General features: G+C 38.5%; 2 protein-coding genes across 4 annotated transcripts in view; one reads left to right on the top strand and one right to left on the bottom strand.

The window, feature by feature from the left end:
* Positions 1-8282: 8282 nt before the first annotated feature.
* On the bottom strand, positions 8283-10859 carry phospho2 (phosphatase, orphan 2). Of its 2 annotated transcripts, XM_020617154.1 has the most exons (4): positions 10770-10859; positions 10102-10182; positions 9841-9935; positions 8286-9694 (listed from the first exon to the last, which is right to left on the bottom strand). In XM_020617154.1, the coding sequence occupies exons 2-4, from the start codon at positions 10170-10172 to the stop codon at positions 9129-9131; spliced, it is 732 nt and encodes a 243-aa protein (XP_020472810.1). In that variant the 5' UTR covers positions 10173-10182; positions 10770-10859; the 3' UTR covers positions 8286-9128. The 2 variants fall into 2 exon arrangements, with proteins under 2 accessions (XP_020472811.1, XP_020472810.1); XM_020617155.1 differs by lacking the exon at positions 10102-10182 and having other exon boundaries at positions 8283-9694.
* Positions 10860-11308: 449 nt separating this feature from the next.
* The window catches only part of LOC109969953 (synapse-associated protein 1-like), an 8102-nt gene continuing 4122 nt past the window's right edge, over positions 11309-15288 (top strand). For both annotated transcript variants that reach the window (XM_020617191.1, XM_020617190.1), the window contains exons 1-3: positions 11309-11702; positions 12605-12723; positions 12895-12961. In XM_020617191.1, the coding sequence (XP_020472847.1) occupies positions 11327-11702; positions 12605-12723; positions 12895-12961 (562 nt within the window). In that variant the 5' untranslated portion in view covers positions 11309-11326. The remainder of the gene's footprint in view (positions 11703-12604; positions 12724-12894; positions 12962-15288) is intronic.

Genomic DNA, 15288 nt, shown 5'->3' with positions numbered 1-15288 from the left:
TATTGGAGGAGCTTCTCTGGAGGCTGAAACAATCTTAAGTCTGAGTTAAACCTCACTGAGCAAAGCCCAAGAGCCTCCAGTTTTTTCTGTCTGTCTGTCTGCCTACATAGCAGCAAATGGAAGCCCAGAGGAAAAGGTAAGAGTTCGGAGAGGAGTTATCTGATACTATAAGCCAAATGATGAATAAATTACTCAAAATTAAAAGAGTTATTTTATTGACACTACATTCATTTTGCTTTAAGGGCTTCTTCTTTCTTTCATTTCTTTGTTGAGGTAGAGTCAACAAATATTCAACACTAACCTGCTTATTTTTGCTTAAATTACTGTATGTTACCAATTTATAGAATAAAACAATGACAACAAATGGAAAGAAACAAAATTAAAAAATCTCAAACATATGTCCTATAAACAGAATGATGAACACATCAAAGTACAATAGGCGTTTTTACAGTAGGACTGATAGTAGGAGGACCATATGCACACTGCCTCACTGTTATGGTAGACTGATACACGTAAACGCAGCAGAGACATTGTTTAGAGTATTAACTACACCTGTGAGCTATTGCAGCTGTGGTGTGATAAAGGCCTATATTGTGGAATCACTGAGCTCTTGTACATGTTATTATATGCATATTTAATTCTTTTGTGATTTCAAACGTTGTCATTCATGTTTGACACCTCTGGCTAACCAGCAAGAATAATTTGGTTCCACCTATTAAAAAGACTATGTATTTTAATTTAAAAGAGAAATTTCATGATATCACTCTAATAAATGAAATGTTGAACTCATAATCAATAAAATTTGTTATTGCTTAATTCAACAGCCTCATGGGTTTTGCTGCCATATTTGCTGTGTTCACAAACTTTAGATTGATATTGTTGTGTAGCTGGCATTACTAAGTCAGAGAACTGATTACACAGCTTTTTTCTGCTTGTGATGCTGTTACATTTTATCATTTGTAATTAAACCGTGGGCACTTGTGGCCACAGTGGCTGCTGTTCAGAAAAAAGTTAGATAATCTTGCTTTAATGTTGAATTCTAATAGATCTCTTTCAACGAGAGGCCATTCTGATATGATGCTGTAAGAAAAGCCCAGGTGAGAATTATATATTGAATGATGGATGAATTCACACTGTCATGGCTTACCGGGACAATTCAATGGCACCTGTGCTTTTCCTATTATAGCAAGTTAACATTTTGTCAATCTGTAGCAGGAAACACACAGCTATCAATAATGACAGCTGCATTATAAGCCAGTTCCATGATCCTGTACTGTCTGTTCTGGTTCACCAAAACATTTTCTGAGCTGAGTTTTCATCGGTGTTATTACTAAAAACTGCACATCGCTTGCTGTTACAAGCTAAAATGTTTGCTTTAATAAATGTCTTTTGGATTATTTTTGTTCCCAGGAATTGTGTACAACACCAGCCATCGGTCTCTGACAGGTTCCTGCATTCTTTGACTGCATTTGAAATGTGGCAAATAAAGTTTGACAAAAGCCATCTAAGAGTACTGTAGGTGAAAAAGATTTATCCAGTACACCTCTGCACTCTGGCTAACTGAGCCACCATATGCTAAAGGTCCACACCTTCCAAGTGTTTATGGGAAACATACTTTTCTTTCTCGCCAACAGTTAGAAAAGATTGATGCTATTCTCATAACTGTTCATTAAATATTAAGCTATAGTCATAAAGTGATTAGTTTATCTTAAAGTCTGAAAACATGTTGAAACTGCTAAACTGACTCTACCCAGATGTAACTAAATCTGTCTACCAGCATCTCTTAACCTCACTCTTCTGCTTGGTTTGTACAAGCCCATAGAAAATGTAAAAATAACAAAGGTTCAGATTTTTTTTTTTTTTTAGTTGGCTAGAACTGTCTTTGTTAATTAGCAAGCTTTCAAGGTGCTAGGTGCCAGGTTTTGTTATATTTAGACTTCCTCAAAAATGTCAACCATTTCTTTATCCACAGAGATATTGAAATGTATGTGGGCATTAAACATTCCCTTTCTATTTTATTTTCCAGTTTTGCCTGTTAGTTTGGAGTAGGGAGAAACACATTTATTACAATAAAACTCAAACCACTGCCTAACTGGGAGCTGTTAAGCCACTTCACCCATTTGGCACAACATCTGTTCCATCAAGAAGGGATCATGCAGTATCCTTGGCTTGCCTCTGTCTTTTCAGATTCTGCCATTATAAAAAAAATTCAGCCAAGCAAATATCCCAGGTAGGTCAGCTCTGTCTCATGTATCTGTGTAAGGATCCTATTTCTCCACACTCTGCAGGTGGGTCCCTTTAGAGCAAGAATGGCCCACAGTGACATTCAGTACACATGGTTCAGCATGGCCACTCCCCCGCACTCTATCCTCCTCTCCTTCAAACTGGTAAGTGAGAAGTTCCTCTGTGCATGAGTCAAAGTGTTCAGCAAGGGTGGTCTGGCCCTCTGCTGGGTACAGGCTGCTGTTCAAAGACACCAGCAATACCATGACAATAAATGAGTGAAATCAGATTTGAAACCAGAGCTACCTGAATGGGGACAATTGTTAAAGATACTCACTGGTCAGCATCCACCTTGTAACTCTGGATCTTGCTATAGCTACAGTTGCCATTGAAGTCATACTTACCACCTCTGGTAAAAGATGATATTTCCAACATTCTCAGTAGAGCAAAAAAAAAAAAAAAAAAAAAAAAAAAACATTGTAGCAATACTCTGACCCTTTCACAGATACACTGATTTGTTTCTTCAGATTTCTAATTAGATGAAAAGTTTATACCACTCAGTATCAGGCTACAGTCAGCAGCCTGCTTATAATATAACAACTGTAAACATGGGAAAACAGCTAGTTTGGCTTCATCCATTTAAAAAAATCAGCTTACTGTCGAAATCCAACTGGGGCTTGATTATTTAATAGCGTCACAAGGCAGTGATTGGCATGTAATCACCTTATGAATGTCATATGGCAAACATGTTAGCAAACAGTGGCATGCAGCAGACAGGGAACTGATTTGATTTGGTCTCCAATAGCTTCTCAAGGAAACCTCTGGCTTTTTAGCTGCTATGTAAATGCTCCATGTTTGTCAGCTGTGAGCAGGAGGCATGAAGCAAGTTGTATCAAACCCTATTCAATCAAAATACCTACTGCTAGAGACAGTATTGATGAGAATGGCCCAAAACAGTAAGGGTGTGGTTGTTAAAACCAAAACCATAAGATAAAGGATGTTAAATAACTTCATAGCTCTGAGGGAGCTTCACAGTCAAGTGGTAATTCTCTGTGGGGTCATTACTATGGGCGACTCCTTTAATATACAGTATTTCACATGTGAGGGTGTGAGTGTCATGACTCAGCCACCCAAACCATCCACTGCCTCCAGTACCGCTTCCTGTTTCTCCCCTGCTAGGACAGTCTTCAGGCTGTCAGGATCCAGGGCCAGAATTTCCTCTTCATCATCATCATCATCAACTTTATTTATATAGCACATTTAACACAGCCGAAGCTGACCAAAGTGCTTAAACACCTTCCTTAATCACCTCCAAAAAACTACAGACAAGTTAGCCTTTCTGAAAATAAATTACTTAGGAAACTTCAACGGGGAATAGAGTGACTTTAGCAACAACAGTTCAGAAAAAGAGAGGATTCAATAAGACAATATGATTCATTATATCCTAACGAAGAGAGCCGGGGTTTTTATCAGCATGTGCAAAATGTCTTTGTAGAGCCTCACCTTACTGACAATGGAAAAATATTCAGTGACATGAAAAGCAAATGCAAAGAGGGGAGGGGAGTGTAAAATGTCGATTACCAGGATAAGACAGAGTCTACACCCTCCCGTCTGCCAGACCATATTGAATTTTGAATGGGATTAATATAAACTTCAGATGAGAGTCCAACTGGTGATGCAGTGTTAAAATCAGCTAGTAGCATATTGTTTTTATGTCCATTTTTTACTTTGGTTTTATTGTTTATCCAATACATGGACTATTTTACCTTTTTCAATCTCATTTTAATGTCTAATTTAACTGCCTAATTCCAGTTCTTCGTGGTTTAATCCTGTTTTACACCATGAAAAGCACTTTATATCTTTGTTTTGAAAAGGGTACACACTGTCTATGGAAAAGAGCTGTGTAAACAAGTACATACATGGGCCAAGGCTGTCCATTTGAATGGGTGCCTTTTAAATCAGTAAACAGTTACATTTTCAGTATGTCCTCCACTGACAAACTCATGCCAGCAGGGCAAGTACAGTGCTGTAAGCCACAATATGCACCTATGTCTGTGCTGTTATTATTATCATGTCATGAGTTAATATTTCTTATTCATTCGTTCAGTATTCCCTTAAGATCTTTTTGGCCAGTCACCCACACTGATCTGCATCCAAGAGTGTCCTTCAATATTTAGCATTTCTTGCACAGTGAGACAAGATAGACACTTGGTTGGTCCTTGATGCAGATGTACAAAGTGGGTCTATGTTGATTTCCTGCAGATAGTTGTGGGTCATCAAATACAAGTGCTGTAGTTTTTTTAATTGGCATAATCCATCCATGTTGGCTCCTTCCTCTGCCTTTATCTCACATACTCATGCATACCAGGCAATGCTATTGGACCTCTCCCTCTTATCAGTAGTGAACATGTTCCTGATGTATAAGCTGTGTGCACACAGCACCATGTTTTGGCAGGGCTGGACTTTATATAGGATCACTACATGGCACGGCCCGTGAGCAGGCCTTCAGAGTAGAAGCCTCACAGGGCATCCAGCAGCTTCATGGGGTGACTCACATCATGAAAATCAAGATCCTGGGATCTTCTGGGTGATCCTGTAGTCTGTGTGTGCTGCTACTAAGTCCAACTCAGTGCGAAAGCAACAAAATAAAACAAACAATCCTAGCAAATGACAGTCCTTATAGGTTTGGATTCTCATTAACATTTTGATTGTGACAGATTACATTTATTCTGCATGTGTAATGAGGTCATCTTTGGGACTTTCTATTATGCAATGTTGTGTTTTGGAAATTGTGTGAAGTATCAGAAAAAAAGGGATGTAAATTATCGTTGTGCCCTACAAGAGCTCTTACCCCATTCTTCAGTTGGGTGTGCAAATGAGACAGTTTCCTGATGAAAGCAAGGGTTGCTCCTTAAATATTAGCAATTAATGCATAATAGATTAGTTATGGTGATACATGCCTCATTTGTGGTGCTGGTTTCTCTACTAGATATCAGCTAGCTTTTGCTATAATGCTAATTATAACACATTAGAAAATTATTAATAATACTATTAGCATGCTCAGAGACAGCGGTATGTTCTAAAGTCACCCACACTACACTCTTTGCTAAAATGACAATATTGCCTCTTGTATTATGACAGCTATTTTAAAACATCAAATTCACTGTGGAGTAAGTTTTAGTTTTATAATTTCCTAAACAACACCATACTTGAGTATCATCCATCGAAGTGAGTGGACATGGTTAACATGGGCCACGGGATTTGATATCTTTTCCACTGAACTTGTCAGGTCCGCTTGGTGCGACCTGCCTCTCTTCCGCCTTTCTCTCTTCTGTTCTCTCGACCTGCGGGATTCTGCACCTCAGTTGTGTTGCATAGTATTTTATCTCCATATTCCCAGGCATTCCTTCTATACATCAGATCCAAGCCTCGAGACATTCAACAAATCCAGGCAGCTCTAGTTCATTAAGGCTTTGGGGGTCTGCCAGTGCACCGCAGATCTCTATAACCTTTTCCCCAAAACCATAAGTTCACAAGCATCTCAGGTTCACAAGCATTCCCCATCACTATCCTTTCATAGTGAGGGCAGGTCCCAGCTAGCAAACTGATGGATATTTAACCTACCTGTTGTCACCAGCCAATTTCCAGTTAGCCTCTCATGTCTTAAAAAAAAAAGCTCAGTTGATTTGCTAACATGCACACACAGAGAAGATTGTTATAGTTTGTGTGTTTTCTTCTGCCACCTATTTTTTGGATTCCTCTACACCTAATGAATGAATGTTACCTCCTGTAAACAAAATATGAGTGCCTCATGTTATTGTTATACCTACAGTATGTGGTTCTGTGCTCACTGTCTGTGGGACCACACCTGAGTGTCTTGTTTCTTACCATACTTCACCATTTTGTGGAACGCTGCCAAATCATTTATCCTGAACTGCTGCTTTCTTCACTTTACCTTAAGTACTTACCTACACTATGTCATCTACACTCACCTCTGCATCTTCCTCTGTTACCTCTCCAGTCTCACCAGACCAGCCTGGTGTAAAGTACAACCTATACCTACCATGTCACTCATGTGTGAAGTCCACCATTTATAGCTACAGTGATACTGCCTAATATTAAATAGACCCTATTTTTGTTTGTTTAGATTGGATGGTGAACTTTCAAGAGGTGTATCCCAGTTTGTCACCCTCACTTTTATACAGCTAGCCTCATCCAAAGCTTCTTCTAAATGAAGAGTAAATTCATAATGTTGTTTACATTATCAGTTTCAGATTACAGTGTATTGCAGTCTATAAGGGTTTCTTTTTCTTTGGTCACTCAGTGGCAAGTACAAAAAATGAAATGAATTTTTAAAAATGGATCCAATTTGTTTATGGTTTTAATTGCATCACTAGAATTACATGATCAAGAATAAACAAATACTATTTTAATATGCTGCATCATGACAGTGTCAACAAAACCTCTCAGTGAACATTTATGCTTTCTTGCAAGTTTTAAAGTGGCATATCAAAACCCAATACTCTGCCTAGGTAATCAATATGTACAGCACTATTCCAATACTATAGGTTCTTACTTATCCAAATAAAATTACTCAATAAAACCTGGAACCTTGTCAATTGTGTGAACCACTCACAGATGTAAAATAAAGAGCATTTCTAGATTTTACTGTACGTCTGGTTCACTCTGATTTACTTGGGAAATGTATAACCTGAAGCCTATTGTGGATTTAAAAATGATCCAGACTGTTTGTTCATTTAGCTTAAACAATCATTTGAGGTTAATGCCATTCAATAGAAACAAATAAGGGTTGATCGATAGCTTCACATGTACCTACGTAGTTAAAACTAATGGAGTCTAATACAACAGACCCGCAATAAATCCTCCCTTAATTAAGGTGACCCAGCAAACACAAAGATGTCCTAAAGACATATAATTGAGGTCTGAGTTAGACGTTGAAAAGTGGCCCACTGAGGAGCCAGAATTTTTGGACATCCTTTGTATATTTGATCATTCAATAGACATTTTCACCACACTTCTAAAATGTTACCATGTGTTACAGAAATGTGGTGAAGAACCTTTTACCATACTTGCTGTGAGGTACAAGAAACAAGGTAACACCTAAACAAATTGACAACTCCCTTCACTTAGGGTTTTGAAACCATGCCCCCCCAGAATTCATGAACATGCATTAACACAACAGTAGTAGCAAATGGGGTACGACTAATGTTACAACAACATACATTTGCAAAATAGCTAGAAAGTTAGTTGAATGTTTGTGGCAATGCTATTCAGCAAATCAGCTAATGTGACACGTGCTCCTTGCAAATATTAACCTGACTCCAAAGTGAAGACCTAGGACATCCACTGATTTCCAATAGATGTTCAATATCTAAACGTCTTTTAGGGGGCTTTTTTGGAGGTCAGCAGACATCCAAAACATACTCAAAACACTGGCATATATTTTGGACCTGTTTAGGATATCCTCAGATGTTCAAAATTTGTTAAATGTCTGCATGTCTAAACCTGACTTAATTTAAACATCCACTGGCACCCAGCATAGGTTCCATATATGCACATCTACTGGGGACCTACACTGAAGGTCAGTAGACATCCAAGCATATGCCAATGTTTGAGTCGCATAATCTTTCATTTTGAACCTTGTGAAGATGTCTGATGGACATCACAAAAAAGTCCATTCTGGCTATTCAGTGGACCACTTTTTCACACACACCTCAATTAGACGCTCTTGGCACGTCTCTGTGTTTCATGGGTGTATGTCACAAATACGTAAGTCCAAACAAGGCATCCAAATATCCGACCTAATGTGTAGATCCACAGCCATAGAAAGGTGCTCTGTGCCAGACGTCAAAATACTGAACTTGTATTATAAGTCCAAAGGCTGCTGTCCTGTTCTAAGTGGTGTAGTTTCATTCAGAATCAGTTTTATTGGCCAGGTGTGTTGGACACACGAGGAATTTGACTGGTACAGCGGCTCTCAACAAGCAATATGTATACACATACACACACAGTCTGGAAATTAATTTGTAAAATTAGGTGACAATAAACAACTCTGACATAGTGTGAACAACTTATTTGGCCAGATACACTAGATAGCAATATCTAGGAATTACAGAAATGTTTCATGTGAAAATACTGCTGAATTTCTATAATCTTATTTAGCTTGTAGGGGAGCTGAGGTAAGTTTGTATAGATGGTGGCTACAGCCTTGATCAAAAATATATTTATTAGTTATATTATAATAAACTTAGGAAAGTGTCTTCACAGAAAACAGTTTGTCATGTCACAGTAGAAAAAGACACAAAGAAATGAATGATGGCTGACTTTCATTGAGCTCCTTCAGTTTCAGGGTTCTGGTAATGTGCATGCTAACTGACTGGCACGCTTTGCTGGAACGCTTGTACTGAACAGAGCAATTATTCAAGTTATTAGTAAAACCTGTGTGTTCCTGCTCTGACTAGTCAAAATGTCTACTGTGAAAAAAGCCTACTCCAATTCAGTATATAGCAGTTATATATGAATCAATGCTTTTTTATGTTTTATAGTGTTTTCATGTTCTGCAAAAGCTTCACACACATTGTTTTTGCATTTGTATTATAAATGGGCACAGATGCCTACATTCCCCTCCTCCACCTCTGAATAAAAGACAAATCCTTCATTATGCCTGAGTCAAACCTCATTTGAGACTGAGGTCACTGTTTTCAAAGGTGAAGTTAAAATTTCCTAGAGACAAATTATCAATTTTCAAGCATTTTAACTAAATAGAAGCAATTTTATCATAAAAACTTGACAAAATTATATTGTCTTGGGAGCACCAACACACAAGTGCAATACGTCAGTTACATTTGTGCACTCAGTCAAGTATTGTTTTCCATGGGCCCTGGCTATGACTGCATAGCTGCTTTAAGTTCATGGAGGATGTCAGTGCCGCTGCTCCAGACAACAACTCTAGCTCTCAAAGAAGTGCTATCTTCCTGACCTTGCACTTTGGCCAGCAGTTTCTCCAGGGTGTATCCCTTCCTGGGCATCACGACATCATGCCCTCTCAGACAGGTAGTAGGGCAGAGATCATTCCCACCATCTCCCACATAAAATATTTGCTCATACTCTACATCTGCGTCAGACTGTTTTGACAGGTAAAGCTCCAGGACCTTTTTCTTACAAAGGTTGACAGGGCATTGATCACAGTCATGAGAGTGGTAGCACTGTACCTCCATGTACCCGTGCTCATTGAACTTAGCTGGGTTGGTGAAAACCTGGTCAACAGCCACTCGGAGTCCAGCAGCACAAAGGATCCAGTCTATAAACATGGTGTTGGAGTCAGAGATGACTATGCAATCAATGGTGCTTTTATTCTCTGATATGAATGTCAGCAAGTCTGTCATTCCAGCTGTGAAGGGGATGGTCTCCATCACATGTCGAATCCTGTCGGGGCTGATCTCCAGGTCTCCTGAACAATTAGGGAAAAGGGTCAAAGGACTGAAGAATGACCAGGTTTTAGTGTAAGCAATAAAATTGTATCATCCAAATACTGTGTGCTGCTCTATGCACATATGAATGACTATTTGGCCTACAAAAAGGATCATTCATTTTCACCTATGTAGGTCATTACTCTTCCCATGAATTCAGTCCACTGGCCTTTTCTGTAGGAATTCTTCACAGAGTCAGGAAGAGTTTGACCTGGAAGACACCTGAGAACACAATAAATGAAAAGATTCACTGGGGAAAATGGTGATGATGCTTGTAATTTAAATATAAAAATTTTATACTGCATCCGTCCTGCACCACCTGCATAATTTTTAATACATTTTACAGCAGTAAAACCCATAGTTTATAATTTATTAACATGTTATTTACCTGACCACCCAGGTATCACTGTTGTCATCAACCATTGTGTGGTCAAAATCAAACACAATCAGAGTCTTCATTTTTTTTAACCTAGAAAAAGGCAGCAGTTTCATATGAAAAACACTGTGCAGCCTGGTTAGGATGTGTAATTGTTATTTTGGACCTAAAATACAACCTTGTATAGTTTTCCCCCGTTTTAAATTTGTATTAAGCCAGTATGTATCAGGTGTGCTCAGTCTAGTCCTGATATTATGGTTGGTTTAATAGATGCAATTTGTTATACTTTATATCAGTCCTTGCATCATTTTATTACGGTCAACAACTTATCTTATAGCCTACCAGCATTTACTGATTCCAGAAAGCTTTCCTCTATATGCCGACTGTACCAGAACACCTGCATTGATCCTGAAATGTTTCGAGTTATTTTCAATTCTCTATAAAGTTTAAGTTTAAGCTCACTATGATTCAAATGACAGTTTTTCTACATGGAGTCTGCTGTAGCGTTGTCTTTAAAACGGCCTAGCAGAGCGGCTAATCCTTACATTAATGCTGTAACTCTCGTAATTCAGATTTTGCTCAGGAAGAATAACAGAGTTTACAACATATATGTACTAGATCATACCCCAAACTAAAAGACACAAATACGTGATATTATTATTAAAATGTGATCAACTTGCCTGATATGAATCCACCGGTCTATTTTCCTCGGCTTGTGTTACACAATGTGCAACAATTCTAATTTCATTACCGCCACCTGCTGGTGAAATGGTTGTTCTTCCTGTGTTTTTTTTCAATGTAACTGTTAACTATTGTATTATTATTGCTGTTGTTGTTGTTCTTACTGTTATTATTATTATTATTATTATTATCACAGTTGTTTCTGTTATCCTCCACATACCCATATAATTGAGACTGATACATACATATATATACAATGTTAACTTTTTTTTTTTTTAAGTGTGTAGGGTTTGTTATGAATGTGTAATACAATGTTTGGTTACTATCTCGAAGTACAAATACCAAAGCACAGAATATGTAGCAGGAATTTACATTTGTGACCACTGAAAACCTACAAACTGGTTTACTCATTGACCCAGCGCAGCCCGAAGGCATCATTTCTACCTTTGGACCACTAGGTGGCAGTGACACAACCTTAATTACACAAAAGCAATCAGGGAAGAAGAAGTGCTGTCGCTTATTGTTGTTCCACACGCCAGCCCAGCAGGTAGCGGTAATGAACCCTAAGTTGGCTTGCAAACCGTCAATAAACATCATAAGAAGAAGACGAAGAAGACGCATTAAATGCTGTAGTTATAGTTCCTGGTTGCACGAAGTAAAGAACCACCCACTCTTCAGTTTATTGTTATTCAGATTTTTAAAGCTAAAGAGTTATTTCACTGCGGCCAATATGTTCAAAAGTTTAGGGACGTGGTTGGGTTTAGAGAACCAGACGTACACAAGGACGTCGGATGACAAAGAAAATCCGAACGCTGAGCAGGAAGAAAAGGTAGTAGAAGCACAAAACGAGGTAAACAAACAGCAACCAGCTGAGCAGGACGGAGAACCATCGGCTAACCAGGAAAACTCTGAGCAGAGCAAAGGACTGGGTGGTAAGAAGGAACTGTTTTTCTTATTATTTTCCATGCTGTGACTGCGATTGTCAAGCTAGGTAACGAGCAAATCCATTTCTCTGCAGCTCGAGGATCTGGTTGCCTACTCAGCAGGGTAACGTTAAAGTTTATGCTAACTCCTCATATGCCTATTAAATTAGCTGAATGTGACGTTATGTTAGTTCATGATGAAAGGTTTCCCCACCCTATTCTTCGTTTCTCTTGTACGTAACGGTTTTGTTTTTAGATGTGTTGTCCAATGCCAACATGAGGATATCTGAGTTGACACATTTGGTTTGTCTGGGTGTTATGGATGGATTACTGTATTGGGCCTACTGGGCACAAGCCCAGGGACCCAGAAAGCTACGGGACCCTTGGTCTTTCCCTGAAAAATGTCCAAGAAAGAGAAAAAATAAGATCCTAAACAACCGCAAAGGGATGTGAAATCACCACAGAAATGCAAAATGATGAAGAGACATAAAACATATGTACACAGTGAAATGTAAAATGTCCTCAGAGAAATGAAAGGTGACTCAAAACAGCTACAAAGAGACACAAAATTACCACAAGAAGACGCAGATGTTCACAAAGAAATGTGCAGAAACACCTGCAAAATGATGAGCAGCAACCATAAAAAGACGCAAAATGTTGCAGAACATCTGCAAACAAATTGAATAAAAACTACCTATTCACAGTTGGCTACCCCAGATAGGTATATCTTGTATTTGACTTCCTGCTAACTCAGAAAAAGCTTGAAAAATGATTTGACTAATATGTTTATTATGAACTCTCTAAGATGCTAACCGATTGCTCCAGTGATGGCGTTTGTATCCCACAACAGTCCCACAATATGAAGCTGTTGTTAACCACACTATCGTTTCCTCTTCCTCCTCGATCTGAAGAATACATCTTCAGTTTTGCCTCCAGTGCCACCAAGAAGATCTCAGAGTCAGTGGTAGAGACCGCTCAGACCATCAAGAAGACTGTGGAAGAAGGAAAAATTGATGGCATCATAGACAAGGCATGTTGCTTATTGTGCGATTACAGAGGTTCTGTTTTTTGATTTCATGGACACAAATTTGCTCAATGTGACACAACATTATCATAACCACTGGCAAATGTTGCCACCTAATCCCCCATTTAACATGTACATCTATGTGTGTGTGTGTGTGTTACACTTGTGTACTTGCAGACTTTTCTAGGAGACTTCCAAAAGGAGCAAGAGAAATTTGTCCAAGAGAAGAAAGCCAAAAAATCTGGTAAATACATACATGTGTGTCTGACACACCTGACTAATAAAGTCGATTCTGAAAGTGGGAAAGAAAAACCAGAATTATGTTTACAATAAATAAGCAGTTACAGTATTGCTCAAAATAATAGCAGTACAATGTGACTAACCAGAATAATCCAGGTTTTTAGTATATTTTTTATTGCTACATGGCAAACAAGTTACCAGTAGGTGCAGTAGATTCTCAGAAAGCAAACAAGACCCAGCATTCATGATATGCGCGCTCTTAAGGCTGTGCAATTGGGCAATTAGTTGAAAGGGGTGTGTTCAAAAAAATAGCAGTGTCTGCCGTTGACTGTACAAACACAAAACTATGTTGTACAAACGTTTTTGTTTCTAGGATTTAGCAATCCTGTGAATCACTAAACTAATATTTAGTTGTATGACCACAGTTTGTTATAACTGCTTCACATCTGTGTGGCATGGAGTCAACCAACTTGTGGCACCTTTCAGCTGTTATTACACTCCATGATTCTTTAACAACATTCCACAATTCATTTACATTTCTTGGTTTTGCTTCAGAAACAGCATTTTTGATATCACCCCACAAGTTCTAGATTGGATTAAGGTCCGGGGATTGGGCTGGCCACTCCATAACATTAATTTTGTTGGTTTGGAACCAAGACTTTGCTCGTTTACTAGTGTGTTTGGGGTCATTGTCTTGTTGAAACAACCATTTCAAGGGCATGTCCTCTTCAGCATAAGGCAACATGACCTCTTCAAGTATTTTGACATATGCAAACTGATCCATGATCCCTGGTATGCGATAAATAGGCCCAACACCATAGTAGGAGAAACATGCCCATATCATGATGCTTGCACCACCATGCTTCACTGTCTTCACTGTGGCTTGAATTCAGAGTTTGGGGGTCATCTCACAAACTGTCTGTGGCCCTTGGACCCAAAAAGAACAATTTTACTCTCATCAGTCCACAAAATGTTCCTCCATTTCTCTTTAGGCCAGTTGATGTGTTCTTTGGCAAATTGTAACCTCTTCTGCACGTGCCTTTTTTTTAACAGAGGGACTTTGCGGGGGATTCTTGAAAATAGATTAGCTTCACACAGACGTCTTCTAACTGTCACAGTACTTACAGGTAACTCCAGACTGTCTTTGATCATCCTGGAGCTGATCATTGGCTGGGCCTTTGCCATTCTGGTTATTCTTCGATCCATTTTGATGGTTGTCTTCCGTTTTCTTCCACGTCTCTCTGGTTTTGCTCTCCATTTTAAGGCATTGGAGATCATTTTAGCTGAACAGCCTATAATTTTTTGCACCTCTTTATAGGTTTTCCCCTCTCCAATCAACTTTTTAATCAAAGTACGCTGTTCTTCTGAACAATGTCTTGAACGACCCATTTTCCTCAGGCTTTCAAATGCATGTTCAACAAGTGCTGGCTTCATCCTTAAATAGGGGCCACCTGATTCACACCTGTTATTTCACAAAATTGATGACCTCACTGATTGAATGCCACACTGCTATTTTTTTAACACACCCCTTTCAACTAATTGCCCAATTGCACAGCCTTAAGAGCGTGCATATCATGAATGCTGGGTCTTGTTTGCTTTCTGAGAATCTACTGCACCTACTGGTAACTTGTTTGCCATGTAGCAATAAAAAATATACTAAAAACCTGGATTATTCTGGTTAGTCACATTGTACTGCTATTATTTTGAACAATACTGTACTTATAGGAAAGCTCTATTAATTTGGGTTTTAGTTTGTTAAAAAATAAATTACAAGACAAGATAGCTTCCAGTGATGCCACATGCTTTGCGCATCACGGTTTATTGTTTGAACCACTACCGAGTATTTCTAATGGCGTTGTAGTGCAGGGGTGTCAGTAATGTGGTAATTAACCATGAAGTGACACTTTTTTATAACAGGACAAAGCTACAGGTAAATCCAGTAAAAACTGTACAATAAGCAGAATATGAATATAGCTTTTATAGCTTTTGGGGGATTTGTAGCTTTCATAATTACTAAATGTGATATAAACCTGTCTGTCAGTATCAGAATCATTTGTCAGTGCTGGAAATCCAGGCTGACATCAGCCTCAGTTCTCAGTGATAGACAGATGTGTCTATCGCATCTTAATCCTAATTATCTTAATAAGTCACCTGACCACTATACGGTGGAAGAAAATATAATAATGTAATAAAAATAATACTGCTAAAAAGTGAGATTTTGGTCATGGATAACATTTGTAATAGATATTTTATACATACATGTAAGTTTATCCAGTTCTGTGCAAACATTTTGGGCACTTAAGGTAAACTGAGGATACTTTCAAAATTATA

Source organism: Monopterus albus, unplaced genomic scaffold (genome assembly GCF_001952655.1).
Source record: "Monopterus albus unplaced genomic scaffold, M_albus_1.0 scaffold186.1, whole genome shotgun sequence".
Classification (NCBI taxonomy): domain Eukaryota; kingdom Metazoa; phylum Chordata; class Actinopteri; order Synbranchiformes; family Synbranchidae; genus Monopterus; species Monopterus albus.
This window is presented reverse-complemented; position numbering and strand designations above follow the sequence as displayed.